At 51.1% G+C, this 27,990-nt stretch overlaps 1 protein-coding gene across 4 annotated transcripts; it reads right to left on the bottom strand.

The window, feature by feature from the left end:
* Positions 1-83: 83 nt before the first annotated feature.
* SMG5 (SMG5 nonsense mediated mRNA decay factor) lies at positions 84-27,977 on the bottom strand. 4 transcript variants are annotated; one of them, XM_012538562.3, is made up of 22 exons: positions 27,863-27,977; positions 23,695-23,793; positions 23,047-23,170; positions 22,525-22,681; positions 20,545-20,634; positions 19,502-19,591; positions 18,711-18,789; positions 15,064-15,189; positions 14,890-14,958; positions 14,220-14,428; positions 13,382-13,519; positions 12,617-13,216; positions 10,714-10,889; positions 9,499-9,574; positions 8,617-8,792; positions 7,458-7,616; positions 4,287-4,346; positions 3,726-3,885; positions 3,213-3,303; positions 2,291-2,365; positions 1,719-1,857; positions 84-1,537 (listed from the first exon to the last, which is right to left on the bottom strand). In XM_012538562.3, the coding sequence occupies exons 3-22, from the start codon at positions 23,143-23,145 to the stop codon at positions 1,454-1,456; spliced, it is 2,853 nt and encodes a 950-aa protein (XP_012394016.1). In that variant the 5' UTR covers positions 23,146-23,170; positions 23,695-23,793; positions 27,863-27,977; the 3' UTR covers positions 84-1,453. The 4 variants fall into 4 exon arrangements, with proteins under 4 accessions (XP_012394016.1, XP_004284612.1, XP_033270595.1 ...); XM_004284564.4 differs by having other exon boundaries at positions 27,740-27,975; XM_033414704.2 differs by lacking the exon at positions 23,695-23,793 and having other exon boundaries at positions 27,740-27,975.
* Between the last annotated feature and the right edge of the window lie 13 nt (positions 27,978-27,990).

Raw genomic sequence — 27,990 nt, 5'->3', positions numbered from 1 at the left:
GAAACCTTTCCAAACTGCCATTTCAGTATGTAATCTCCAATGTCCCAATAAAACTGTACAGAAAGGCACCAGGAGACAAGGAGTGGGCTTCTGGGGGTCTTTATTAAGTGATGCTTTAGTCTCAGCCTCTGCCAGGGACTGGAAGTGGGGGTGATCCCACTCCCCCCAGGTTGTCCCAGACTTGCTGTCTTAGAGGAAGGAGGCAGGCAGCCAGTTCTCCTCCGAGAACAGTCTGGGAAGCTAGGCTAGTGCTCTGGGGTGGGGAACAGCAGAGCTGAGATCCCCGACCCTCAACCCCCAGCCCGAGCTGTATGTGCAGCCCGAGCGGGAGGGGCCGAGGCAATCCTGGCCAAAGCCTCCCACACTCAGCCCCACTCTTGCTGCTCCACTCACTGCCCTGAGCTATTCGTGATCTCTGCTCTCACATTCACCTCAACACTCCAGAAGCTAGCCCCATGCTCAGCTCCTCCAGGCCTTTAGTCCCGGGGAAGGACAAAAGTAGGGAAGCCCATCAGGGCAGAGGGTCCCTGGCCGGGCAGCTTCAAGAGCCTCTCCTTTCTGCTGTCCATCCGAACACAGGCCCCTCCCTAGATAGTAAGGGGGGTTGTGGCCTCAAACTTCACCCCTCTCTCCTCTTACTGGCATCCCACTCTGTCCCAGCACAGCAGCCCAGAGCACAAAGCGCAGTGACCATGGGGCTGGCGGGCACAGAAGCCCTCATTGGCATATAGGCCAGACTGCCTGCAGCCGTCGTGGGCCTGCTCCCTGCCCTGGAAGCTAGACGAAGGGAGACAGAAAACAGAAGTGGGGCAATGGGTGTGCATCCCCTGCAGCAGGAGGAGGGGATCTAAGCCCTGCCCTGCTACTGGCGCAGGCAGCTCCAGGCCCCTCTTCCTTAAGAGTCCCCAAGGCTCCAGAGCTGCCCAGCCCCTGCAAAGGGAGATGAGAGGGGGATGGGTGGTCCTCAAGGAGAGGAAGGGTCTGCAGAGAACCACCCAGACACCTGGTGTTACCCAACTCTACCCCCAGGCCCAGAGGGCCCAAACTCCTGGCACCAACCACCCTGCGTCTTGGGTGAGGAAGAAGGGCCCCTTCTGCTGTCCCTTCCCCTCAGAGGTCCAGGAACCACTCCAACGAAACGCAGACACCCGTGCCTGCCACCTGCCCCTGGGGAAAGCAGGGGGGCTGAGGCAGGAAGGCTGGCTAGGGGCCAACAGGCCTCTCCTGCTCCAAGCACTTTCCTTGCTTTCCTGACGTCGTCTTGGCAACAGGGGGACCCCGCCCTCCCAGCTGGCTCCTGGGCCCTCCCTGCAGCCTGTGTGCAGCTGGGCTTCCTTCCTGTGTGCGTGCGTGAGTCTGCGTGTGGTGGGGTGACTACAGGTGGTGGTCCTGGCTGCCAGGGAGGGCAGGAGAGATCTGGAGTCAGCCCCGCTGCAGGGCCTGGGGGTCGGTCTCAACCAATCTCCTTCCACTGCTTGTAGAAGTCCAGAACATTCTTGATGTCCACACTGGCATGTGCAGCGGCCTGCAAGGCTGCCTGTAGAATTGGGGGGAGGACAAATGGAGGAGGGTCTGACCTCCCAAACTCTGGGACAAGTCGTTGAGGGGCTGGGGAAGGGGTGATGGAAGAGGAAAAGGGCAGCTGTCTGGTCTGAGGGAGTCGACACCGGTACCTCCTCCCCATTCCACACTCTGCCAAACATCACCCCATGACCCACCTGCATAGGGCCTGAGAGCGTGCTGGGGTTGTCCAGTGGAAGGCCTGTGATGATGGTCACCATGCCACTCGGGTCCTCCTCACCTGCCCCCTGGGCCAGAGTCAGCTGTTTGCAGCTGTCCAGGATCTTATAGAGCGTCCTGGTGGGAGCAGGGGGAAGGCGGGCCAAGCCCCAGCATTAGCACAGCCTGAACACCAGATCTCCAGGGCACAGGGGAAGCTGGGGGTGAGGAGGGCACCAGGAGAGAGCGAGAGAAACCAGGCAGCCCAGAGGAGAGGGTCCTGGAAGCTGGCCCCAGAGGACATGCTACAGGGACTGGGCAAAGGTTCAATGAGTGAGGAAGCTGAGCCCAAGGATCTCAGGGCCACGGGGGCTCAGATGCTGGAGCAACTTCTCACTCCATCTAAGGTGAGACCTGCAGGAGGCCTCCGGCAGAATAAGCCTGGCCCCGCGCTGGTCCTGCTGCCTGTTATGGAATTCTCCGGCCCCGTCCCTCTGTCCTGGGGAGTGCCCACAGAGGAGCAAGGTAGGCAGCCTATCTGAGGTTCTAGGGGTGGGGGCTGAAATTTTACCAGGCATCTGCATCCTGCCTCTTCAGCTTATGCCGCTCAAAGCTCTTCCCCACCTCTTTCTGGCAGCGAATGTACCTGCAAAGGAGACGAGAGAGTGAAGGTTGGGGGCAGGGGAGAGGGAGGGCACCTCATACAAAGCAGGCCATTGTGGCGCAGGGGACCCAGTTTTATCGGGGGGGGGGCACGTCTCCCACATCACAGGTCTGTTTGGAGTCATTCTGAAGTGGCTTCCTAGCTGCTGAGCCCAGCTTGCTTTTCCTTCTGATAACATCAATTCTTTGGTTCCTCCCTGGGGAGGAGCTGGGAGGGGAGAAGCAGCAGGTGCTTTTCAAGTCAGTGCTTCTGGAGACAAGGTCCAAACAAGCAGGCTTTGTGCAGCTTTCTGACCAGGCAAGGGCAAATGCAGAGGAGGGGTGGGCCAGCCAGCAGAGAGCAGGGAGCTTTCTCCCTCTTCCCTACACCCAGTGTCTAGTCCTTTTCTGGCCCCAAAGGCCAGAAGGAAGGGCCTGTGCTGGGCTGAGCACCTATACACTGCCATCTGTCCCCTCAGCCCCATGGGAAGCCCCTGGGCAGCCCCGATGAAGGCACTCCCACCTTGGTCAACCTGATCACCTAAAGCAGGAGAACCTCCTGCAAAGGAGTCCATAGGTTGGAGGTGGGGGCTTGTTCCCCTCTCCCCGGTCACAGTGATCTCATGTTTGCCCCAGAGGTAGATGGACAGCAGGTCACTGTTCCCCAACAGGGCTCCTAGCTCCTCCAATCGCTGTCTATTTCAGCACCTAAGACCCTGACTTCTAATTATGTCTTCGGCTTCCCTCCCCAGGCAGTGAGCCAACTGTGACCAGGGGCCACGTGTCTTACACGAGGAACACACGCATTTGTTGTCTGTGCTCAGCAGAGGTCCAGCCAGGCCTGCACTCACCTGTTCCCTTTTTTAAACTCTGCCTCCAGGTATCGGATCCCATCCCGGGCCCCGGGGTGTTCCTTCTTCAGCAAATCCAGGCCATCGATCACTGGCGGGCAAGATGGGGGGTGGGGGAACGACAAAACAGATGAGCTCAGGCTGTCGTGACATGGGGCTCTGCAGAAGCATCTGCACTCACTCCAGGACACACTGCAGGAAAAGGGGCCGTAGCTCCTACAGGAATCCTGAAGTTCTTTCAAAGACTGACCTTCTGCCAACAATGTATGTTGGCAACTTACCAACTGCTTTCACTTAGATTTTCTCATCTGTTTCTCCCAACCATCTTGTGAGTCAGGGTTTAACAGGGATTGTCATGCCCACTTCGCAGATGAAATGACTGAAGTTCAGAGAGGCGGCAGGACTTGACCAAGGCCACTGTGTGTAAACTGGGCCCCAAGTAAGGGTCTCTCAATCCCAAGCCAGATTCTCTTTTAGCCACACTCTCTGCTCCCACCTCTCCAATATACTCACCTGTCCTTGGGATGATGACAATGAAGCGGCCACTGGTGGCCAGCTGGCGGATGACAGGGAGGTGGTGGCAAAGGGCTTGGGTGTCGGGGACGAGGTAGGGAGACATTGCTGACTGGGCCTTGGGCTGCTGCAGGCTCCCTTCCAGCTGAGAGACCTCGAGCTGTTGAGAGAAGGCAGAGTGGGTGGAGCTGCGTGCAGCCTGGGCAGGGGAAGAATGGTACTCAAGGTGGCTCTTATGGGGCTCCTCCTGCTGCCAATGGGAACAAGGGACCCCTTCGATGAATGGCCTCATAGGAAAAGTAGACAGAAACAAGTGGTAAAGGAAAGAGGAAGAGAAAGAGAAGGAAAAGAGACAGAAGTGAAGGCAGAAGGGACCACAAAAGCTCAGTGACAAGTCAGCAGTTGGAAGGCAGTCTAGGAGGCTGGGAGGGTAGCCAGGGCAAGGTAGAGAGCCACAGCGGGCAGAACAGGGGCTGAAGCTGGAGGGCTGAGGACGTGCCAGGGGGCTTCAGGCAATAACCAGATCAAGAGCAGAAGGAGCGCGGGGCCCCAACTTCTTACCTGAAGTCGTAGCTGGGCCATGTCTCTCATTAGCCTGTTCCGCCGAGCTTCCTCCTGTGCCTACAAGGGGAAAATAGCAGGTGCTAAGCTTGGGACGAGAAGCTGGGGGAATGAATATTCCTTTCCCCAGTGATCAAGAAGACCAAAAGGGATTCCTGGGGTCTGAAACAGGTACGGCCTCATATAAAGGCAGCTCTCTATCACTCCTGATAAGTGAGGGGAAGGGAGGTGTGGGAGAAAAAATATCCCTCCTGTGTAATCTGAACACACTTCATCAGCAGCCCACAGAAGCTCACGCCTCCCAGGGAGAGAGGGAGGGGATGGCACCTGTCTGTGTCTCAGGGTTCCACCTCTGCTCCTCTCAATCTGTCCTCCCTCCCAGGGGATACCATCCATGCACCCCTTCACTTTCTATCATCATCCACTTGCCAACTTCTTCCAAAAGCTGCAGCTTCAGCCCAGACCTGACCACTCCTGAGTTCCAGACGTACATACCCAAATGCCTACTTGACAGCCCAACCTGTTTCTCAGAACCTGCTTCTCATCCTCTAGTGTACCCCAGCTTGCTAAGTAAACCACCATCTGCCAAGCCAGAAAGCTTAGCTAGCTTTGACTTTTCCCTCTCTTTCAGCCCCAGAAGCTATCAGCCTCCCAGTCCTGTCAACTGTACCTCCTAAAAAATCATTCACATCCCTCTGCATCCCTCCATCTTCAACATGCAACCCCGGTCTAAGCCAGTACCTCCCACCTTGACTATTATAACCACCTTCTTTTTGGTCTCTGCCTCCAGCCCAACTCATTTTCTCTGCCTGCAACCAAGGCAATCTTTCAAAAACCATCTGCTGTCCACCATGGCCCTGACTAAAAGTCCTGTGATGGTTTTCCTTTGTCTTCTAGATGAAGTCCAAATTCCTTAGTACGGTCTAAAGATGGGGACTTATTCTGAAAGACATGGGGAGCCACTGAAGGCTCTTCAGCAAACTGGCATCATCAGAGTGATGCTTTAAAATATTAATCTGGAATGTATAATCTCATCCTCATCCTAAGAAGACACCAGACAAAGCCAAGTGAGGGACATTCTACAAAACAACTGAACAATACTCCTTAGGACTGTCAAGATTATAAAAGACAAGGAAAGGGACTTCCCCAGTGACGTGGTGGTTAAGACTCTGGGCTCCCAATGCAGGGGGCATGGGTTCGATCCCTGGTCAGGGAACTAGATCCCACACGCATCCCACAACTAAGGAGCTCGCCTGACTCAACTAAGATTCAGTGCAACCAAATAAATAAATAAATATTAAAAAAAAAAAAAAGGACATGGAAAGACTGAGGAGACATTAAAACAATCAAATGTAATGTGGGATTCTGGAAAAGAAAATAGACATTTACAGGAAAACTAGTGAAATCTGAATAAAGTCTGTAGTTAACAGGATTGTACCAATCCTAACTTCTTAGTTTTGATAATTATACTATGGTTATGAAGTGTCCACCTCTTACCCGCCTGTGGAGTGTCCCCTTCGAGAAACTCTGGTAGAGAAAGCAAAGAAGGGAGGCAGAAGACCAGACCCATCGGGAAAGAGGGGTCCCTAAACCAGGCAGACACTAGAGCCCAGAGAGTAGGAGCAGCGCCCCGCCTGGCTTGCAGAGAAGCTAAGCTCCCACAGCAGCTTAGAACAAGGACAAGAGCCTGGTCTTTCCAATTCCAGAGCCCTGGCTCTGCCACTGATACCTCCTCCTTTGTCATTCTGAGCCTCCTTGTCTATAAAATGAGGCTGCAAGCACCCACCTCACAGGGCTGTTACAGAGTTAAATGAGATGTCACATGCAAAGCAGCTTTGCACATGGAAAACTCTCGGTAAATGATGGGAGAAGGCAATATGACAAGGACCACGCTGCTGCTGCCAGGGGATAAACCCCTTGGGGTGGAAACGTGACTCAGGCAGAGCAGGAGGCAGTCCCAGCAGGCAGTGTGGCCTGAGTCCACCGTGGCCTGTGGTGTCTAGCACCACACCAGAGGGGCTTTCAAGTATTCCGTGCCCCCAGGAGTCGTCTTCGGGAGGTTTAGGCCAGAGGAAATGCCTGCAAACACTCTAACATTTTTTGAAGCTGTGTGACTTCCCCGTAATTATTTTTGTAACCCCCCGTGTTTCCCCCTATGCAACAGCAATGAAAGCCTTAACACAAAAGGTTAGTTTTTAACAAAACATGCTTGCTTTTAAGGCAGCAAGGAGGGGGGTTTCTGGGGAGACTGTGCCCCTTCCCATCCGCAGGAAGGGGGTGCTCATAGGTCGGGGAGCCTGCGGCTGGGGAAAGGAAGAACATGGGGGAGGAGACTGGCTTGAGATGAAGAAGAACCCCTGGGCTTGCCAAGACACGTGGGCCGTGCTTCCCGTGCCAGACACCACCCCCCCAAATGTACTGGTGCCACTTAGCTTGGGGAGGACAACACGCCCAGGGTTGTGCAGGCCCCACTAAAGAACCCACAGTGTTGCTCACGAAGTATTAGCCTCACAAGAGAAAGGCCTGTCTTGTTTGCTGCTGTAACCCTCATGCCTAGGATACTGACGGGTCTGGCATAGAGCAGATTCTCAGTAAATATCTGTGGAATGAATGACTGACTGGAAAAGAGGTAACACAGGCCACCTCCTACTCTTTGAGGCTTCTGTGGGATGGAAGGGTTCCTGCATGGTGTCTGATGCCAGGATCCCTCCATTCCTCAGTCTTCATCCCTCGAAAAGGAAAGGGAAAGGAGCATTTTGCTGAGCACACGTACTCCACAGCACACACTCCATAATGCAAAGTGCAAAGTGCCTGCCATTCTCTATCATTGCACAGTCACAGCAACGCCATAAAGCTGATTCAACTATTCCTGTGTAACCGATGAGGAAACAGACTTAGCAAGGTTAAGTGACTTGCTCAATTCAGACTAGGAGGTGACAGAGATGGCCCTCAATCCCCAGTCTGTCTACATACAGGCCGGTGCCAGGCTGCCCCTGCTCAAAGCAACTCTCGCTCCCTATCAGCCCTCAGTTCCCTCCCCAGGCTCAGTCTCCCCGGCCCCAATGACCAGGTTCTTCAGTCGAGGGCCACCAGTGTGTCTAAGCCTCTGACCCTGGGTTTCTCAGTGAGCCCATGGGAGCAGAGCAGACAGGGAGGGGAGGCCTGACTCACCATGCGGAACTGGGCCTGGGCCTGCTGCAGCAGGCTCTCCTGCTCAGACTGGGCGATGCTGACGAAGATGCCAACCTCTGGGTTGAACTGCAGGATGCTGCCTTGCAGGCGGGCAACGAAGTGGCCAAAGCTGCGGATGCAGCAGATGCGCACGACCGTCTGTGAGGAGACATGGGAGGCGGCCCGGCTGAGCAGGGCCCTCCAGGCCCGCTGGCCCCCGCTCCTCCCCTCCGCCGTCCCTGCCAGTCCAACCAACTCAGCAACACGGGCTCCCTCGTAAGGCCTGTGGTCTATGGGGTGGAAAAGAGGAGCGCCGAGGCCCAGGGCCTCTAGCTAACGGAAAAGGAGTGGGCAAGTAGGGCGAGGAGACTCCCAGAAGGACTAGAGAAGCAGGACTCAGGGCTGAGAAGAAAGAGACAAGTGCATGGGCTGGGAGTGATGAGACCTGGGTTCTTATGCCATCTTTCTCTGGGTCTCAGATCCTAACGTGTAAAATGAAAGGACAAACTAGATCACCATTTCCAACTTATGTTTTTGGCCAGCAAAACCCTTCTTTCCCCATCAAACAAAAATCTTATCTAGAATGCTAAAATATGAAACAGACTATCAAGCCAAGCTGGAGAAGGAGGAACCAACGAGGGGGTGGGGGTGGTGTGTGTGTGTGTTGGGGACGGGGGCTGGGACGCCTGTCCACTTGGCTTCCCTTTGCTGCCCGAAGACGGCCCATGTGGTGACACAGATTCAAGGGTGAAAATCACTGGACTAAATGGGTAGCACATTCCCTTCCAGCTCCAACTTTCTGTTTGCTGGTCAGCTTAGAGGAGGCTGGGCTTAGAAAAGAAAAGAGACCAACAGAGATTTCAAAGCCCTAATAATTTACTTGTTTTGTCCTCTCCAAAAAGCGGAGAAAGGGGAAGGAGGCTTGTTCTACAAAGGGAGACACTACCAACAGCAAACCTGTGGAAGGACATCCTGCCAAGGAGGAAAGGAAGTCCAAATGGTTCACCGAGTGAAAAAGGACTCACAGCTGCAGCCCCAGGGACATGCTCCCTGTCTGGATGGAAGGGGTGCCTGCCCGTCCCCTCCAGCCCTGAACCCCTGCTTTGCTACTGAGTCTGATGAACAACAGAGCTTGTGGCGTGAGAAATGATATCCCCACCTCCTCTGAGGTGCTGAGCAAGAGCCGATCCGTGTCGAAGTTAAAGCGTCTGTGGGCAGCCCGGAGGGGAGGCAGGTTGCGAAGTGCCATGTCCTCTGGGAGCAGCAAGCTAGACGGGAGGTCAGGCAGTTCACAACCTTCAAGAAGATCCTGGACCTCAGGACACAGGACCAGGCCTGGGGAGAAAGAGGACACATGAGGCCACCTGCTCTATGGGAGCCCCCAGTCAGAGGGACACAGTCCTTCCTCAGAGGCTGTGAGACAGGACATACTCCTCGGACACAAAGTGGGGAGAGGTGGCGGGGAGGAAAGGAGAGATGGGTACACAGGGCCATCAGGCAGAGCTTTAGGAGACCAGAGCTGGGAGGGTTAGAGGACCGCTCAGGCTGGGATGGCCCCCTGACAGAGGGACAATTACACTAGGATGGATGTGAGAGGAGGAGCTCTGGCAGAAGGAATGGACTGCCCTTGGGTGAGTCCAGAGGTAGGAGAAGGCGATTTCTAGCTGGAAGGTGGCAGGAGGGGACGACCCAGACAGATGGGCTCTGAAGGTCAAGGTCAATTCTCAATGAGGAAGGCAGCGGTGCCACACCGGTGACTGGGGCTGGCTCACAGGCTCCCCTCACTCTGCTCTTGCCACTCCACTGCCTTCCCCAGGGAGCACACTCCCTGGTGGACCAGGCCACCTGCCCACAGTGGGGCAGTGTTGGGGCAGGAAACCAGAGAGGCCCAGACCACAATGACTGCTGTGTGTTAGGGAGGATAGGCAGTGAATCCCATTAACCTCCTTACCCTAAGGACCAGGTTACCAGGAAGGGGGAGGCGGGCTTTGTGGGGCCAGTGAGGGAGAGAGAGGGAGGACAGTGCCAGGGACTCACTCACCAGACTCTTGGAGTTCGCCAGCAGCTGGCAACAGATTAAGCAACACAGAGAGGCGGTTCCACAGACTTTGAGAGCTCTTGAGGGAGAGAGAGAAGAGGAAGCCTTCAGCTGGGGCAGTGCTGGAGGCTGGCAGTGAACAAGAAAAGCACTGTATCTGAGGGGTCTGGGGCTATGGTCACAGGCCTAGAAGCGTTTGAGAGAAAAATTAACAGAAGAGGCCAAGGCGGGGCTCACGGAGGACTTGGAAAACAGGGAGGAATGAAGGAGGGGACCATGAAGCCTCACTGAACTTCATCAACCGCTGAAGGCTTGAAACCACAGGAGAAACTCTCTGGGTCTTGGTAGTGCAAAAAGCTAGGGCGCTGGGGGAAGCCCCCTGCCTGGCACAAGCTTCTCCTCTCAGCCCTCCACGCGCCCGCGCCGGGCCACCTCTCAGGGGTATGATCATCTTCACCACCCCGCCCTCGATCACTAACAATGACCGGCTAGCTGTCATCAGGCACAAGCACACGCCCAAGGCTGTGCCTGGCCCTGACCTAAACTCCCTCATCTAGGGAAGAGGGCGACCTGCAGAGAAAAGGGTCTTCCACAGCAGGCAGGTGTGCTACTGGAATAAAGGAACACTGAAGAAAAGCCTCAGGGCACTGCAGGCTCAAGATTAACTCTGAACCTGAGAAAGGAAGGAAAAGGTCACAATCACGCCAGCCAGTCTTCATGGCAGCCCGCTTCTGACACCACTCACTCCAGCTACAGGACTCTCTTTAAGCCGTTTCCCTGCTCACAACACCTGCACCTTGTCTGAACATCCTGTCACTTCCCAGTCTCATCTCTCTTGTCACAACTCAGTGCTCTCTCCTTTCTCTGGACTCCGCTGTTTACCTATCAAGGTTAGCCCTTGAACACATACTGTCACAGACGTTACTCATAATGGCAGGCATTATGCCTAGCGTTGGGGACACAAAGCAGAATAAGCAGTGCTATTTTCCCAGCCCACAAAATTTGTATCCCAGCCCAGGCCACAGACTCTTTGAGGGCAAAGGTCATGCCTAATCCTTGCCCTGTAAAAAGCATAAGGAGCCAGCACAGAGCAGGTGCTTGACAATAACTTTTGTCTTGACCAGCCCACCTGAGGGGATTCCCACACCCCATCCTGGCTGGCACCCTCCCCTTACACCTTGGGACCTGACGGAGAGCAGTGGGAGTGGAGTGACGCACCTGCGCACACACTATGATGAGGTCGGGGTTAGTCCGTAGCCAGTCCAGGAAGACTTTCACAGCAGGAAGCAGGCCTTCCGCCATCAGGACTTGCAGCTTCTCCTGGATGCTGCGCTCATTCCGACAGGAGCGCCCACTAGACTCACTTCCCTCCGACTCAGAGCCCTCTTCAGAGGCTGGGGATGGGTGACAGAGAACCAGGATGAGCGACTAGTAGGCACATGGCAACAGGCTTCAGCTCTGTGCGGGGAGCATGCCCCAACCTGCTTGGACTCTTCTGAAGAATTCTGATGTGAGAAGAGAGGACTCAGGCTCCTGCCTAACTTTTCTAGGCTCACTAACTAGTTGCTATTTTTTTTTTTTTTTTTTTTTTTTTTTTACTAGTTGCTTTTAAGCCAAGAGCCTGGTGCCTTTTAAAATACGAGCTAAGGAGCTTCCCTGGTGGTGCAGTGGTTAAGAATCTGCCTGCCAATGCAGGGTACATGGGTTAGAGCCCTGGTCCAGGAAGATTCACACGCCGCGGAGCAACTAAGCCCGTGCACCACAACTACTGAGCCTGCGCTCTAGAGCCCACGTGCCCCAACTACTGAAGCCCACGTGCTCTAGAGCCCATGCTCTGCAGCAAGAGAAGCCACTGTGATAAGAAGCCCACGCAATACAACGAAAGAGTAGCCCCTGCTTGCCGCAACTAGAGAAAGCCCGTGCACAGCAACGAAGACCCAACGCAGCCAAAAATAAATAAATTAAATAAATAAATTTTAAAAAAAAACACGAGCTAATTTGTGAGGTCTACAGCTACTCATTCAACTGATATTTATGATGTGCCTATACTGTGCAAAAGGCAGGGCAGACAGTCAGAAGTGAGCTACAGGTGGGGAGAAAAGGGGTACAGAATTAAAAGAACTACTTCCAACTCCTAGCTCTTCAAGTCTGCAGGTTAGAACACTAAGTAGTTCACACTCCAACTCTGAGCATCAGCTTCCTCATTTCTTTTATTCATTCAAAGTCCCAACCATGTGCCAAGCACTGTGTTAGGTAATGAGGATACAGCGATAGACAAAACATGGACTGCCCTGCCCTCAAGAGGCTCATGGTATTGCGGGGGAGGGACAGACAAGTCAACGGACAATGTCACTCAAGTGGGAAAAGGCTGGAAGTTGCCAAGGTGCAGAGTCTACAGGAGCCCACAGGAAGCCTACCCTTGGAGGAATCCCAGACCAAGTGACTTTTAAGCTAAAATCTAAAGTGAGAATTAGGCAAGCAATTGGCTAATTGAGAGGCTCGGGGCAAGGGAGGAAAAGTATATTCCAGACCAAAGCAGCACCGTGCACAGAAGCTTGGAGGTAAAGAACAGAATTTAGAATAGGGATGATAACTCTTCCACCACAAGACTGCAGTGAAAATTAGATAAGACCCCCAAAAAATCCAACCTAGTGCTTGGCATAGAGTAGATGCCGCAAATGCTCACTGCTGCTGCTGACCAGGTGCCCCCTTTGCACCTCAGGGGAAGACCCTCAGGGAAACAGTCTCATTCTAATCCACCTGCCCTGGTGGGTGTGGTTTTTCTAGCTTCCAGGAGCCCTGGTAGGACCTGGGATGGCACGGGAGGGAGTTACAGCTGCAGTGCTGTGTAGGGAGAAAAGCCCCAAACCCACGGGGCAAGGTGGGAGTGGGAGGAGAATAAGACCATGAAATCAGTTGGGAGCTGAGAATAAGGAAGTGAGCAGCAGAGGGGATTCCCAGGAAAAAACTCCAGGCCACACTACAGGCAGAAGCCGAAAGCCAGGCAGTGAGGGTGGGGATGAGAGGTACTCAAACAGAGAAAAAAGTGGCCTCTCTCAGATGAGTGCCGATGGTATAGAGGTGAGGACCAGAGCAAGATGATGAAGAGAGGCCCAAGTACCTGGCTCTGAGGGCTTGTCCACATCCCCATTGACACAGGGCCTGCGGCTGGCCAAGGTGGGAGCTTCGGTGGTGGGCTGGAGGAGCAGGTTGCTGAAGGTGGGGGCCAGTCGGAAGCAGCGTTTAGTCTGGAACATCTGGGTGGACATGGCTTGTAGATTGCTGGCAATGCTGGCCTCACTGGGGCCCAGTGGGCCATTGAGGGATTCAGGAGCCTCTGACCTGGCCCGAGGTGGCTCCAGGGCTGGGGACCGTGTCCCTTCCTCGTCCTCCATATCTTCCAGGTCTGATCGGGACTCTTGGCTGTTCATTTCTGAATCTGTCTCGGCATCAAAGGCTGTTCCCCCACCTTCAAGGCTCTTGTCGGAGCCACTGTCTGAGCCCTCACTGGCCCGGGCTGAGTCATGGCTCGAGTCTGAGTCAAAGCCTTCACTCAGGTCACTGTCATCACCAGCTTTGGGTGGGTGGCGCCGGCGGCGGAGGCAGGAGAGGCGGGAGAACTTCCGGCTCTTTCTGACCTCGCCATCTTGAGATGCTGCAGGAGGAGGCTCAGGAGCCGGCTCCTCCACCTTCTCCAAGGGTTCCTTGGACTCTGCTTCATCTGTGGAAAGAGGATGGTCAGGTGGGGCCTTAGGGACAAACCGGAACGAGGACACTGGCAGGTGCTCTTCGACAGCACCTCCCCTGCCACAACTGTGTTCCCCTCCCACGATCCCCACACCCCATGCTAACCTTTCCACAGTCACAACCTCCCCCGTGCCTGCACCTGTGCCATCACTCTGGAATGCCGGGACGGGATTCTCGCCCTCTTCCAGCTCAGCTTGCAGCCGTATGTTGACATGATTGACAAGGTGGGAGAAGAGGGCCAGGGTGAAGGCAATGGCTGCACTGTACTGCTTGGATCCTAAAACCAGGAAAGCCGGCATTAGGGGCCCAGGGCCCTGAAAAGGAGTAGGCTCCACTAATTTCAACCTCATCTCACCTGTTCTCAACCCTTCCAAGGATCCAACTACCTCTGAAAACTTCCTCTAAGGTAAAAAAAGACTTCTCAGGTCTCTTCACTCGCATCCTGTAATGTGGAATGTGCCAGCTCATCCTGCTTCAGGTAAGCTCATGGATGCTCTTGTCCCATCTCATCCTCCCTGGCTTTGATGCCTTCACGCAAGCGTCTCCGCATATGCCCCAAGCATCTTTGCACCCAGCCCTGCCTCCCCCTCCCTTCCATCCAACTTTGCTCTACATACACCTCCGGCAGACAGGTTTCCAGAACTGCCTAACTGCCCCCACCCCCAGCAAGTCTGAATTCCATCTGGATCATCAGCTAAGCATCTCAACCACTGTGTCTGCCTGGGTCCTGGCCAAGGGTACGTGTGTTTGTGGGTGTAGGAGGGCGGAGGGGGTGGGAATATGCTGTCGCCTTTGTTCATTCACTAGGAGCTTCTTTAGGGCAGGGTTCCTTGCCCCTATCTCCCACAGCCAGGCAGCGACACAGGTAGTGAAGGGACTGCTTGTGGAAGCAAGTTCATGGATAAGGAGCTGCAGAAAATGGTAGTGAGGATCCCAGAAGCCAGTCGGGGAGAAATGAGGGACAGAGGGAGAGTTACCTGCTCTCTTCAAGCTGTGCACACCCATAAGGCAGATGATGACCATCTGAAAGATGAGAAGGTCCGGGAGGAAAGCATATCCACTCTCATACTCCTCCTCATCCTCACTGGCCAGGCTGAGGTTGGGTGAGGAGGGCAGGTAGAAGAGACAGAGGTTGAAGTCCTCCAGGACTGACTGGCAAAGTGATGTCAGCTCTGAGTCCACAGAGCTATGGAAGGGCAGGATAACAGGGGAGGTCAGTGATGGGGGCTGGGGCAGGCAAAACGAGCTGGGAATACAGGATTCAGAGAAAAGACCACAGGATCCTTAGCAGAGACTTCAGAAAGAGGAGCAGGGGGAATCAGTGCTTGCTGGTCTCCAAAGCAGACAGAATAACACGGGAAGGGCAGACACGCAGTGGAAGAGATGTGGGTAGGCTTCCCATTCGGCCACTCCTTCAACATCTAGTAAGCACCCACTGTGCCAGAGGGTAAGCCACCCAGAGAATGGGCACAGAACCTAGGGCGAGACAGTGAGGGATGCCAAGAAAGGACTAACCAGCTAAATAATTTCCAATCAAAAGGCAGAATTCACCAGCCCACTCCCTCCTCTTCAAGTCCCCTGCCAGAAAGAAGCCATCGTGATGGGGCTCACAGGACATAGTTCTTGCTCACACTCTCTTCCACTCACCTGCTTTTGGGCTGCAGGAGGCTTTGCAGATACATAAAGTTCACCAGCAACCTCTTAATGTCTTTACATCTGAAATGAGAGGAGCCCAAGGTAAATGGTGAACAGCTCCAGGGTCCCTATGGTCCTACTGCACCAATTGCAGAAAGACCCCCTCTTCCCACAGGCCCCACTCACCGCTTCTTGCTGGGAGAGAGCTTCCGAGTCTCGCACTTCTTCAGCTGGTGGTACATTTTGGCTGCCTTGTCATACAGCCGCTTGAGGTTCCCATAGGCCCCCTCAAAGGACACTTCCGACTGGATGCTGAAGGAGACAGAGGTGAGCTACTGAGTCTTGGCAGAGGCAGAGGGGGAGAGCGGAAATGTCAGTCTTCCAGGGATTTAGGCAGCACTGTTTCTAGTCAATACAGGCTGCTCCCAGCCTCCCCTTCCATGTATGTACTCAGGGTGAAAGCTATCTTTCCTAATAAAATACACACATACAACTTCCAGATTAATCAGAGTAATGATGACATCTGCATCTCCTCTGTATCTAGAAATGGGACAATTAATCTCACTGAATGTTACAAACTTAACTTAGTTACCATCCCTGAAATACACTATCCTTCATCTTAAAGCACAGGCATTTAATAGGTAGCATTTAACAAGCATTTACTATGCGCAAGGATATTTACATACACTACTTCAGTTAATCCTCATGATATTCATTCAAATGCAAATATGTACTGAGCACCCAACTCTGTGCCAGGCACTGTACCCTACTATTGTCCACATTTACAGATGAGGAAGTAAAGCCTGAGAGAGCAAGTATAATGCAAAGGTCACATAACAGACTTCCCTGGTGGCGCAGTGGTTAAGAATCTGCCTGCCAATGCAGGGGACATGGGTTCGAGCCCTGGTCTGGGAAGATACCACATGCCGCGGAGCAACTAAGCCCATGCGCTACAACTACTGAGCCTGAGCTCTAGAGCCCACAAGCCACAACTACTGAAGCCCGGTGCCTAGAGTCCGTGCTCCCCAACAAGAGAAGCCACCGCAACGAGAAGCCCGCGCACCGCAACAAAGAGTAGCCCCTGCTCGCCACAACTAGAGAAAAGCCCACGCGGGGCAACGAAGACCCAACGCGGCAATCAATCAATCAATCAAACAAAGGTCACATAGCTAAAACATAGTAGAGCTGAGTCTCCAACCCAAGTCTGTCTTACCACAAAGGCTATGACCTTAAGAGCATGCTATACTTTTTAAAAAATGTCTTGTTTTTCGAAACATCTTTTAATTACAAAAAGCAGTGATAGAAAAGAAATACACGCCAGTGGTGAATTAAATATAGCTACAGGGCTTCCCTGGTGGCACAGTGGTTGAGAGTCCGCCTGCCGATGCAGGGGACACGGGTTCGTGCCCCGGTCTGGGAAGATCCCACATGCCGCGGAGCGGCTGGGCCCGTGAGCCATGGCCGCTGAGCCTGCGAGTCCAGAGCCTGTGCTCCGCAACAGGAGAGGCCACAACAGTGAGAGGCCTGCGTACCGCAAAAAAATAAATAAATAAATAAATTTTTTGGTACTCCTTCCACTGAGAAGTGGGCTCTGTGTCACCTCCCCTTAAATCTTGGCAGGGGATGAGGGTGGGAGACGACGACTATGCAACTGCTTTGACCAAGAGAATACTGCAGGAGTGACTCCACCAGTTTCCAGGCCCAGGCCTTAAGGGATTGGCAGGCTCTACTTCCAAGTTTCTTGGGTCATTATCTGCTGTTGGAGCCCTGAGCCACTATGTAAGAAGTCCATCTGCCCTGAGGAAGATACCACATGGAGAGGCCCTGAGACTACAGGGAGAGGGAGAGGGGTCCAGATGAACCAACCCTCCAGACATATCAGACCCCCAAATCAGCCAAATACCACTGCCTGACCCTAGACAATGCCACCAGGAGGAGAACTGCCAAACTGAGCCCTAGCCAAATGCCTAACCCACAAACCATGAGATATAATTGTTTAAGCATAGTAGAGGAGGACCTTATTTGGCACCTCCCAAACCTGGATGTGCTTGGCTCTCTTTGAAAGTGATTCACCCTAAATCATGATTATGAATGTGATGAGGGATCCAGGACAAGTAAGGGGGGCATTCCCTGGAAGGCATGCAAGGAATGGGAAAGATGCAATGGGAGGTTATAATATAAAACCTGGTAATCATATTCAAGAATGAATACACAAATAACAAAGGCTGGACAGGGTGTGGAGAAAAGGGAACCCTCCTACACTATTGGTGGGAATATAAATTGGTGCAACCGCTATGGAAAACAGTATGGAGGTTCCTCAAAAAACTAAAAATAGAGTTGCCATATGATCCAGCAATCCCACTCCTAGGCATATACCCAGACAAAACTATAATTCAAAAAGATACATGCACCTCTATGTTCATAGCAGCACTATTTATAATAGCCAAGACATGAAAACAACCTAAATGTCCATTTACAGATGAATGGATGAAGATGTGATACATATATATATATATATATACACAATGGAATATCACTCAGCCATAAAAAAAGAATGAAATAATGCCGTCTGCAGCAACATGGATGGAACTAGAGATTATCATACTAAGTGAAGTAAGTCAGACAGAGAAAGACAAATACCATATCATATCACCTATATGTGGAATCCAAAATATGACACAAATGAGCTTATCTACAAAACAGAAACAGTCTCACAGACATAGAAAACAGACTGTGATTGCCAAGGGAGAAGTGGGGGTGGAGGAGAGATGGAGTGGGAGTTTGGGGTTAGCAGATGCCAACTATTATATGTATATAGAATGGATAAACAACAAGGTCCTACTGTATAGCACAGGGAACTATATTCAGTATCCTGTGATAAACCACAATGGAAAAGAATATAAAGGAGAATGTATGTATATGTATAACTGAATCACTTGGCTGTACAGCAGAAATTAACACAACATTGTAAATCAACTATATTTCAATTAAAAAAAAAAATGAATACAGTGGATGGGAGGCCAGTCTGTAGCGATCTAGTAACGGAACAGGGTAAATATTTGTTGATACAGGAAACAGGTTTCCTTGGCCAGGAAGGCAGAATTAGGTTATTTTACTTTACACCTTAGTAGCTGACCATTTAAGCTATGAAGACCACCCTTATTCCCTTTAGGCTTTGAAGCCCAATTCACTATATAACTTCTTCTGAGATAGATTTGGCTTCTCAAGTGGACTCTGGCCCTGAATAGGTGGCAACAGTGAGCTTCCTGGCAGTTTATGTCTCACTAAGACTTAACCAACGGCATTCTCATTTACCTGTCACTCTCATGTGCATTTGGTTATGGTGACTTAGTAACCTAAGCCTAGTCAACTTTGGGTGCCCTGAAAAAATTGTTTTTTCATTCTAAGAGCTAAGTGTGAGATCCAGGGAAGCAGTGATCCACCCTGTTAAACTTGTCCCCCCGTGCTGTCATCTCTGTCACCTCAAGACACTGAAGCTCTATAGTTCTGAAGTTCTTGTCAGAGGCTACTTTGGTACCATTTTATCAACTATATCAAATTTATTTCCTTCTTCAGGAAGGCGGCAATCCTGTTATTTTTCATGACAGCAGACAGCTACTTCAGCTGCCCAAGTATCTACAAGTCCAGGTGGCTATGTGAAAAGCAGCAGGGCTGTGTCAGGATGCCCCCGAGAGAAGGGACACCCTCAATCTTAGCATTCTTCTATCTATCTCACTCAGGAGCTAGAGAAGGGAGAAAGGGAAGAGAGAAAACAAAGGAGGAATTGTGCAGACATGAAAGTAGGGCTGGGGAAAGAGCTGGCAAATACTCACCAGCGCAGGTAGCAATACATGGCTTCCACATTATAGTACTTGCTGCCGGCAAGTGTGCCCAGCTGGTTGAAGGGCATTCCTGGAGAGGAAGAAAAGTCACACAGTCTGTAGCCATAATACTCACCGAAAGCTGCAAGGCCCAACCCACGTTAAGCATCAGAGAACTCATGGGGAGAACAGTGGGTCTGCAGGCGACACTGGTGTCTCAGGTGATCAGCAGTTTAATCTTGCTCCTCCAGGGCATTATCTATTCTAGACTCACTTCCTATCAGTCTAAGCCCACCTGGACCACCAGGGATTTCAGCACTGACAGCTGCCATTCCTTCAGCAGCAGCTGTGCCTCTTCCAATGCTGACTGAACTCCATGGAGCCCTCTCCTCTATCCCAGCTCAGTCTCTCACCTCTGAGTTCTCCTTCCTACATGCTAATCCCCATCTTTCCCTGTAATGGAGCCTGATCCGTTCCCTCACTGTGCCTCCATGGGGGCAGCTGAAGTACGGTCCCCTCTTTCTACAGAAACCTCAGGGACAGGGAAGCCATCTTGTCTCTCCCTCTTCTTCTGCCTCCTTCCTTCTTAGCTCAAGACTTTCCCATTTCTCTTCTCCTTCCACCATCTTCTGAGTGTGTGTTACAAGGGTCAGAATGCAGAACCAAGGTGAAGTATGAAAGAATTGAGAGTGGGTGGGAAGGACCCAGGGGGAAGTGAGTATGGCCTGCCTGCCATCTCAACATTGTCTTCCTCTTGGAAAATGCTGCTGGGTTGGGAGGCCCCAGTGGAGGGGTCCACTTACCAATCTGGGGAGCCACTGACAGGGCTTGGTAGTAAAATCTCTCAGCTAGCAGCTCAGTGTCTACGCCAGCTAATTCATTCTGATATCGTGCTGCAGGAGGGAGAGGAGGAAAAGAAATACAATGATTCCGTGTTTCAGAAAAACCTCCCCTCATCTGGGAGTCTACTCTGGAGAACTGTAATAAGAGCCCGGGAGGAAGATACCTGAGCTAGAAGGCAGGCTGCTTGGGTCTCTGGCACAGTCTTAAGTCTGCATGACTATGGGCAAACTGTTCAACTCTCTCTTCCTTGCTGGTAGGTCCAAAATGTAAAGAATGTTTAGTGTTTGTAAAGTAAAGAGGCTCTTCTTGATTATCTCTTCCCAATGAAGGGGCTGCAGCATATATAAATGCTTGAAAAGACTTCTGATATTTGGTTCTGGAATTCAACTGCTCAGTTCTAGAGAGAAGACATTACTAATGACACTTGGTCAATCTACTGTGAAACAGCTGATTCTCTCTGTGCCCCTTGCCTATAAAGGGTCCAGGAGTGGGATGGGGGCAGGGAGACGAGCCTCAGATCAATAAAGGATAATGCATCTGACAGCCACACACCGGCAGCCTAATGACAGAACCATTGTCTATCAGGACTAGAGACCGGGGGCCATAAAGCAAGAGTACTTTTCCATTCTGAGAAACATATTTCAGGCAGGTAAGTCCTCCCTGAGGTCTAACTGCAATTCCTCTAGGAATCCATGAAGAGAAAACCCCAAAGGAGAAAGACATCAAATTAAAATCTTCCTAACCCACCGCTGAAACCAGGTTATCACCCTGACTTTCTTAAAGAGCAAAGACATTTTCCTTCTTCTTGTATTCACCATCCTTTTCGACTCATGCACGAACAGTGAAAAGAAGGAAACACTGTAAACAGACTGGAGGAGAAAAGTTATCAGAGGCCACACTGCGCCTCCTGCTCTCCAATCACATAAAGGGTGGTACCAACAAGAGCAGTTGGAGCCTGTCCTGTAGCCCAAAACAGAGAAAAATGAAAGGTTCGGATTCTTACACAAATCCCCCAGGTACACTAGACATCGGTGGCATGCCATCTGTGCCCAATCCATCTCCTTCCCTGAGGCAGACACTGGCTTCTTGCATCCTGAGAAAGAGAGAGAGAGAAAGAGAGAGAGAGATATGTTTATAAGCCCATTCCTCTGTCCCTACCTTTGGGGAAACACCTTTCCTAGGTGGAGAAAGGAGATAAAGAATCCAGGGCTAGTTTTAGAACACGGCCTTATGGGGCAGAGAAGACACCCATCCAGGACACAGATAGAGACACAGGCTCACAGGTAGACAGAAGTAGAGACACAGAAACTCATAGGCAGGGGTCATTCATAGGACAGAAAGGAACTAGAACAGATGGGCTATGGTCCTCAACCTAGGACAGCTCCCTGGGGGAAGGTCATGTGAAAGGTCATCATAGGAAGGCTTCTAGAAAGTAGAGGTGAGGCTCAAGTGTCAGTACAGTTGTGGGTGCCTTGGGTAGCAGCTCCCCACCTAAAGGTAAAAGGTTTGGGTAAAGATGGGAAACTTGCCCAGGAAGAATGGCATTTGAATGAGGCCAAGGTAAATGCTCCTGGCTTCTGCTTGGTGGGAGGTCCACAGAGAAGGCAGCCTATGGAGAGTCTATTCATGAGGGAAACGAGGTCATCTTGCCTGACCTGAGGACTGGTGGTGGCCAGAGCCAAACATGCATGGGCTCTCTCCTCTCCCTTCACCCAGGCAGCCTTGTAACTTCAGAGAGCTCCGGCTACTTGGCAGGCAGTTTTCCCATGTGCCAGGTACTGTTCTAAGTGTATTAAAATATCAACTTAAGTAATGCTCAAAGCAACCGCATGAGGTAGTTACTCTTGTTACTTCCATTTTACAGTTAAAGAAATCAAAGTTGCACAGCAGGTAAGTTGCACAGCATCCTCCTATCCATTCCACTTTGCAGCCACACTCCTGGGTGTGGAGCTCCCATTCTGAGCAGCCTTTCCTAATATTCTTTATAGAGACATCGCTGAGTTGGCTGAATGAGAAATATCAATAAGGAGAAAAACTAAAATGATTTGGGGAACTGACCCTTTGAAATAAGGGTTCTTAATCTTTGTTTAAGCTATGGACCCCTCTGGCAATCTGGTTTAACACCTATAAATGTTGCCTTGGATTGACGTTGTTTTGTTTTGTTTTGTTTTATTTTTGGCTGCGCCACACATCTTGCAGGATTTTAGTTCCCCAACGAGGGATTGAACCCGGGGTCCCAGCAGTGAGAGTGCCAAGTCCTAACCACTGGACCGCCAGGGAATTCCCCATTGTTTTGTTTTTAAATGTTTTTAAATGTACAAAGTACAGTGCTCTGCTTCTGACCAGAGAATGCTGCCACATAGGGGTGTAGACACAACTTCCATCTCTGACCCAGAATGTCTTTGTCCTGGTGAGGGAAGGGGCATGGGGCTGGGGGAGGGTAGGGGGTATAAAGAGCAAGGGGAGTTGGAGGAAGAGGGAAGGAGCTCTAAAGGATAGCTGAACTGAAGAGAAAACCACCATAGCTGCCAGTACCTCAGAAGGCCAAAAAGAGATTTGCACTATCTTGAAAGAATGTCCATGATTTCCCCAACGTTTCTAAAAACTTTAATACTTTCATCAAATACTAGGAAACAATCTCTAAAGTTGAAACAAATGCCAGCCAAATTCAACTGGAAGAAAAAAATGCTATTAATAACATCTTTCAGTGTCAGACCTACTCTAGATCATTCTATTCCCTCCCCGACTCCCCATCGGTCTACAATCCCAGACTGAAGAGGTCTCTCTCTCTCCTTCCTTAAGATCTTTACCCCAAGTCATACGGTTGTTTGGGTAAATCCAAATTTCATGAAGCATTTGTAGGTCTTCTAGAATGCTCTCTGCCTGGCTGGGTCACAAGGTACATGGATCCTGAGGGATAAGAAGGCCAGAAGTAGAAGCATATGAACTTGCTCCTCGAGTCCACCTTTCACGTTTCACTGACCTATGAGGGGGTCGGTGACATGGGTCCAGTCGATGCAGCACTGCAGTTCTAGCTGGTAGTGGGACTGGATATAAAGAAGGAGATGCTGGTAGAAGCCGATACCAGCGACCAGGTGTGTCCTGTAGGCACATTCCAAGGTGCTCCGGCTGTGGATATGCTGGAGATTGGGAAAGGGAAGGGGCTAGTTAAGCAACAAGATCAGAGTTCTGCTCCCCCATCCCTAATCATATTCATCTCCCTGAAGAAATAAACTTATCTTCTTGGCTCTGGAACTTTATCCACATCTCCTCTCACTCACAAGTTACCCCTATACCCTTAGACCTACTTCTCTGGTCTCCCCATCTGGGATCAGGCTCCCCTCCTTCCCTGATCCTAATTCCATATGACCCCTCCCTTTCTGCTATCTCTTCCTTGGTTTCCCTATCTACAACCATACTCTGGCCCACTTGCCTCACTGTCCTTTTCTTCCTTAGCTTCCCCTCTTTAGACAAACATCTTCCCAAGATCTTGACCTCCCCTTACCTTTTTGTTAGTCTTGATAAGCTGGATAACTTCGTAGTACACCTTTCTCCACAGCAGCTCCTCTGCCTTCCTCCCATAGTCCACCGGGTGCAGGAACATAAGCTTGACGCAGAGCTCACGCAGCCTGGGAGGGTGTAAAGGAGAGCATGAGAGGGACTGCCCATCCCTTGGTGAGGGACACAAGAACTGAGGACAAGAAGGCATTTGCCAACACCCCGACTGACAAATCTCTGTGCCTCGCAATAGACATCCAGGGTCAGTCAGTAGGACCCAAGACAACAGCAGTCCTGGAAGGCAGTGGGAGCCCCAAAAGACAGAGGCAGGAGCAATAAGAATTTTAATAATCTTCATTTCTTTCCCTGCACCTTTCTCTCCTTTTTACTCTGCCTCTGTATCTCCTCCTTCCTTCCTTCATTATGCAGTATGGCCAACTCCTCCAACTCAAACACCATTCTAATGGTGTTAGATGTAGAAGCTGCACAGAGTGAGGGATCCCCTCTCCCTCTTAGGAAGGCCAGAGACGTCATACCCCATTATGGTACCATGAGGTCAGGAGATAAAAGAGAACATGTGTCTATATGTGACAGGGTTTCAGGTGGAAAGGAATAAAGAAACTGTAAGAATGTGTAGTTTAGAGTCTCAGCTTACTTGTTCCTCAAGCTAATGTTCTCTGGTTTGAACACTTCTTGATAAGCAGTTTTGTTGCAAAGGATGAGGTCAAGTCGATGCACAGCCTCCACCACGGCCCTGCAGGGAAATATAGGCAAACAGCCTCTGAGCCATGTGTATGGTCCACCTATGACGCTGGAACACTGATCCTAGAGGAAAAGCTAAAGAATTTGGGGTGGGGAAACTAAATCGCTGCAGATTGAGCTCGGTACAAAACAAGATGAACACAGTCTCCATCCTGACACAGCAGTCCCCTCAGGAGACATCTGGCAATGCTGAAGACATTTTTGATTGTTACTACCTGGGGGAGGGGAAGAAGAGGCATGCTATTGGCATTTACTGTGTGCTGCTAGACACCCCACGATACATGGGAAACTCTACCACCATAACTATCCTGCCCCAACTGTCAACAGTGTCAAGGTAGAGAAACTCTGTGATATGGAAGGTAGACTCTCTCAATGGAAAGAGCATAGGCTGTGATGCCAGGCAAAACATCTAGGGTTTGAACCTGGCTGTGTCTTACTAACTCTATAACTTTGGGCAAAATTACCTACCTCTTTAAGCCTTAGTTACCACATGCATAAAAGTGGAAATAATAGCAGTTACCTCAAAGGGCTGTTGTGAGGATTAAATGAAATAATTTATATACAGCACTGGTATACAGTAGGCATTCAATAAATATTGGTGGAATGAATAAATTATTATTATGCAAAGGCTTATTATCTCTGACATAAAGGAAAGGCATTCCTAATATAAAATTCTGCTTTGGAATAATGGGGTAAGAGAAAGGGGGAGGGTGTCCCTAAACTGCTTAGTTATAAGGTCTCCTGGATCCTGCTGAAGGAACTGTTTCTTTAATATAAAGTGTAGGCTCTGGAACCAGACAGTCTGGGTTCAAATCCTAGCTCTACTTCTTACAAGCTATGTGGTCCTGGGTAAAAAATCTAACTTCCGGGACTTCCCTGGTGGTCCAGTGGTAAAGAATCTGCCGTCCAATACAGGGGACATGGGTTCAATCCCTGGCCGGGGAACTAAGATCCCACATGCCGTGGGGCAACTAAGCCTGCGTGCCTCAACTAGAGAGCCCATGTGCTGCAAACTACAGAGCCCACGCACCCTGGAGCTTGCACACCACAACTAGAGAGAAAAAACCCACACGCCACGACTAGAGAGAATCCCGCACGCCGCAAAGATGCCGCATGCCTCAACGAAGATCCCGTGTGCCACAGCTAAGACCCAACGCAGCCAAAAAAAAAAAAAACCCTTAAAAAGAAAAATCTAACTTCCTTATGTGTCAGTTCTCTCATCTATAAAATGGGATTAATATCATCATCTACTTTGTGGGGGTTAAATTAGCTAATATATAAAGCACTTGTAACAGTGCCTTGTACACAGTAAGTACTCAAAAAATATTAGTCTTCATCCTGAGGAAGATATTCCAGACCCTAAGAGAAAAGTTCAAGGAAACTCTACAATGGATGGCCAAGAGGTGCCTGGGTAAGTATCATCTCTGGAAGGGTAAAACCCAGAGGACAGACAGCAGCTGTGAGAACAGGTGAATCAGGCACAGCTCTGGACACAAAACAATGAAAAAATAGGGAGTGATGATTCATAAAACAGTCCAAAATTGTTTCAGAACACTGAAACATGCTCCTGGGCTGGGGAAAGTGGGCCACAGCAGGCTAGCATCTTGTGGTGGCTCAGGTGGTACACCACTAACAGCTGTCCTGTACAGGGCGAAGTGACCGCCAACACCCAGCTGAGTGGGTGGGATGGTAATCAAGGCCTTCTCACAGGCAATCTTAAGAGCCCAGCATTTCTCCAAACACCTCCTGGGCTGCCTAGAGATGGAAGCCAAACCCTTTCAGCCATCCTGGCCCTCAATGCCAAGGGCAGCACCAGGCAGCCATCAGTGATATGCCAGCTTAGTTCCCAGGAAAGGGCTTTTAACTTCAGTGCCATGCACAGATGTAAGGAGGCTGTGTGTGTATGTATTTTTATGGACAGGCCCCAGAGCTTTCCTTAGAGTCTCAATTCAAAAAGGTTAGTAATCACTACTCAAGGAAGTTCTAATTGCAAACTCTTAAACCTGAGAGGTCTCCGCACTTTCTTCCACATTTCCCATCAGACCCTAAGCTCCTCCACTAAATTGTAATCTCTAGAACAAAAACTACAAAAAAAAGTCTTGTGTCTCATTCACTATTGTAATCCTAGGCCTAGCAGTGTTAAAAAAAAAAATGTTTTTAAAAAAACAGTTAAAATTGGCCTAATTAACTGGTGCTTGTGTCCCTTCCAGCATCCCTTTTCCAGCTGCCTTTTCTAAGGGGCTTAAAACATTTCAGAATTTCATTTCTGTAAACAGACTGTGGGAATTTCCCAAATTTACTGAAGGTCGGATGACAGTTACATAGTCTAACAACATATTTACCTCGGGCCAAGAAATCAGACCTTCCTCCCCCAGTTCTTCCCACCAATCAACACTGCTATAATAAATAATAAAGAGAAATCCGCTGCCTCAAATTTCCACCCTGCCCAAAGCCAACAACACACAATTACCAGCAGAGATACCCACGTGCACACATGTAAACCACACATGCAAACATATCCGCTTAAGTCAGTCAGTTCTGTGAGGGCAGTGGCTTGAGAAAAAACAAGATTTGTGAATGATTAGAAGGATGACCAGAGCCATTTCCAAAAGCTGGAGACAAGTAAGGAATCTTGCAAGCACTGCCCACTCTCTGTCTGACAGGCAGCACTGACAATCGGCTGCATGACAAGGCACACGTGCCATCCCAGCCACCTGCTCACCCACCTGGAGACTGCTTGGGGCAGCCCACAGTGAGAGCCCTGGGGCTGATAGATTGGATCGCTTTTCTATTTTTGCATCAGCCTATACTCCCCTCTGCCTTCTGGCTTAGGAAGCCAAAGCAGGCAGGATGCCTACTCAAGGGAGGAAAAGACAACATGTTCTTGACTCTTTCACTGTCAAGATGAGGCCCATGGCTCTGAAGCTGGTCTTCTCATGCAAACACCTCTGGTTCTATAGAGCCTGAGCCGAATGAAAACCCCAAACCCTACTCCCTATTAGAAAGCAGAAAACTCAATTTGGTCTCTATGCTTCAACCTACTTTGATCCAGTTCAAGAGCCCATGTTTCAGCTGCCCCACACAGAAAATCCTCGACTCGGGGCAGGAGGAGCTCACTCAGGATGGGAAGAGCTCATACTGGCCTGTTCCCAACAGAGGGCTGAAAGGCTGAAGATGTGAGTGGCACAGTGGCACTGTGGAAATCAGAAACCAGGAATGGAAGTTGCCTGGCAAGAGACTGTAGTCATGAGGCTGGAAGGAAGGCAGAACTCAGGAGTCCCCAGGTGCCCTGAAATGGGCTCCTATGACCTAAGAACATTCTGGACTCAAAGTCCTTCACCGCCCTTCCAGTCCAACACAAATAGTCTTCCAGCCTCTTTCTTTTCATTCCGATTCCCAAAACTTAGAGTCATAAGGGACCTCAAAGCCTATCAAATCCAAACCTCTCCTTTTAAGGGTGAGAAAACTGAGGCCCAAGGTTAAACTGTGAGAGAATGGCAAAGCAAGGAGCTGAACCTGGCTCTCTTGATTTCAGTCCAGGGCTCTTCCCTGTAAGTCCTTACAGGGTTCTAAGCACCATTCCCTTCCGGGTTTTTCTCCTATCTGTGACCCCACCCTCACCTTCCCAACCCCTGCAGTCCCCAATTCCCACCTTCTTACCCCAAATCCGCAAAGCGCGGTGCCAGCCCCAAGCTCACTGAGGGAGGTATCCCTCCACGTGCTTCCCTCCCAACCTCCCACCCACCCAATTCCTTCTTTCTGCTCAATCCAGCGTTACGGGGCCCCGAGCCCTCTGCTCCCTCCAAAATTGCACCCCCCCTCCCTCGCCCGCACCCCAGCCCGGCACCAGAGCCCGCCCGCCCGGGAGGCCCCGCCCCTCGCTGTCCCCCCCCCCCCACTTCCCTTGGCGGCTGCACTCACACCCCGGCCCCTCTCACCGGTAAAGCCGCTTAGTGTGGAGGACCTTTGCTTCGGGCTCGCTGCTCTCCCCTGTGGGGGGGCCTTGGCTCATGGTGCCCGGGCCCGGGGGCGGATCCCGGTCACAGACCCCCGCCACCTACCGCTACCGCCACCACTGCCGTCTCCGACCGTAGCCTCAGCCACCACCGCCGCCGGCCCTGCTCGGCCGCCATAGCTGCGAGGCAGCTGCCCGCGACAGCTCCTCCTCCGCCTGCCAAATATCGCGATA

Source organism: Orcinus orca, chromosome 1 (assembly GCF_937001465.1).
Source record: "Orcinus orca chromosome 1, mOrcOrc1.1, whole genome shotgun sequence".
In the NCBI taxonomy this organism is placed as follows: Eukaryota; Metazoa; Chordata; class Mammalia; order Artiodactyla; family Delphinidae; genus Orcinus; species Orcinus orca.
The sequence above is the reverse complement of the archived record's forward strand: the minus strand, read 5'-3'. Positions and strand labels throughout refer to the sequence as shown.

Excerpts from the sequence above, each read along its gene's own strand:
- SMG5 (XM_004284564.4), bottom strand. The coding sequence starts at position 27,813 with ATGAGCCAAGGCCCCCCCACAGGGGAGAGCAGCGAGCCCGAAGCAAAG. Across the intron at positions 3,886-4,286 it reads TGGCCCAGCTACGACTTCAG|CTCGAGGTCTCTCAGCTGGA; the intron begins GTAAGAAGTTGG and ends TTCTCTCAACAG. Across the intron at positions 3,304-3,725 it reads TGTCATCATCCCAAGGACAG|TGATCGATGGCCTGGATTTG; the intron begins GTGAGTATATTG and ends CTTGCCCGCCAG.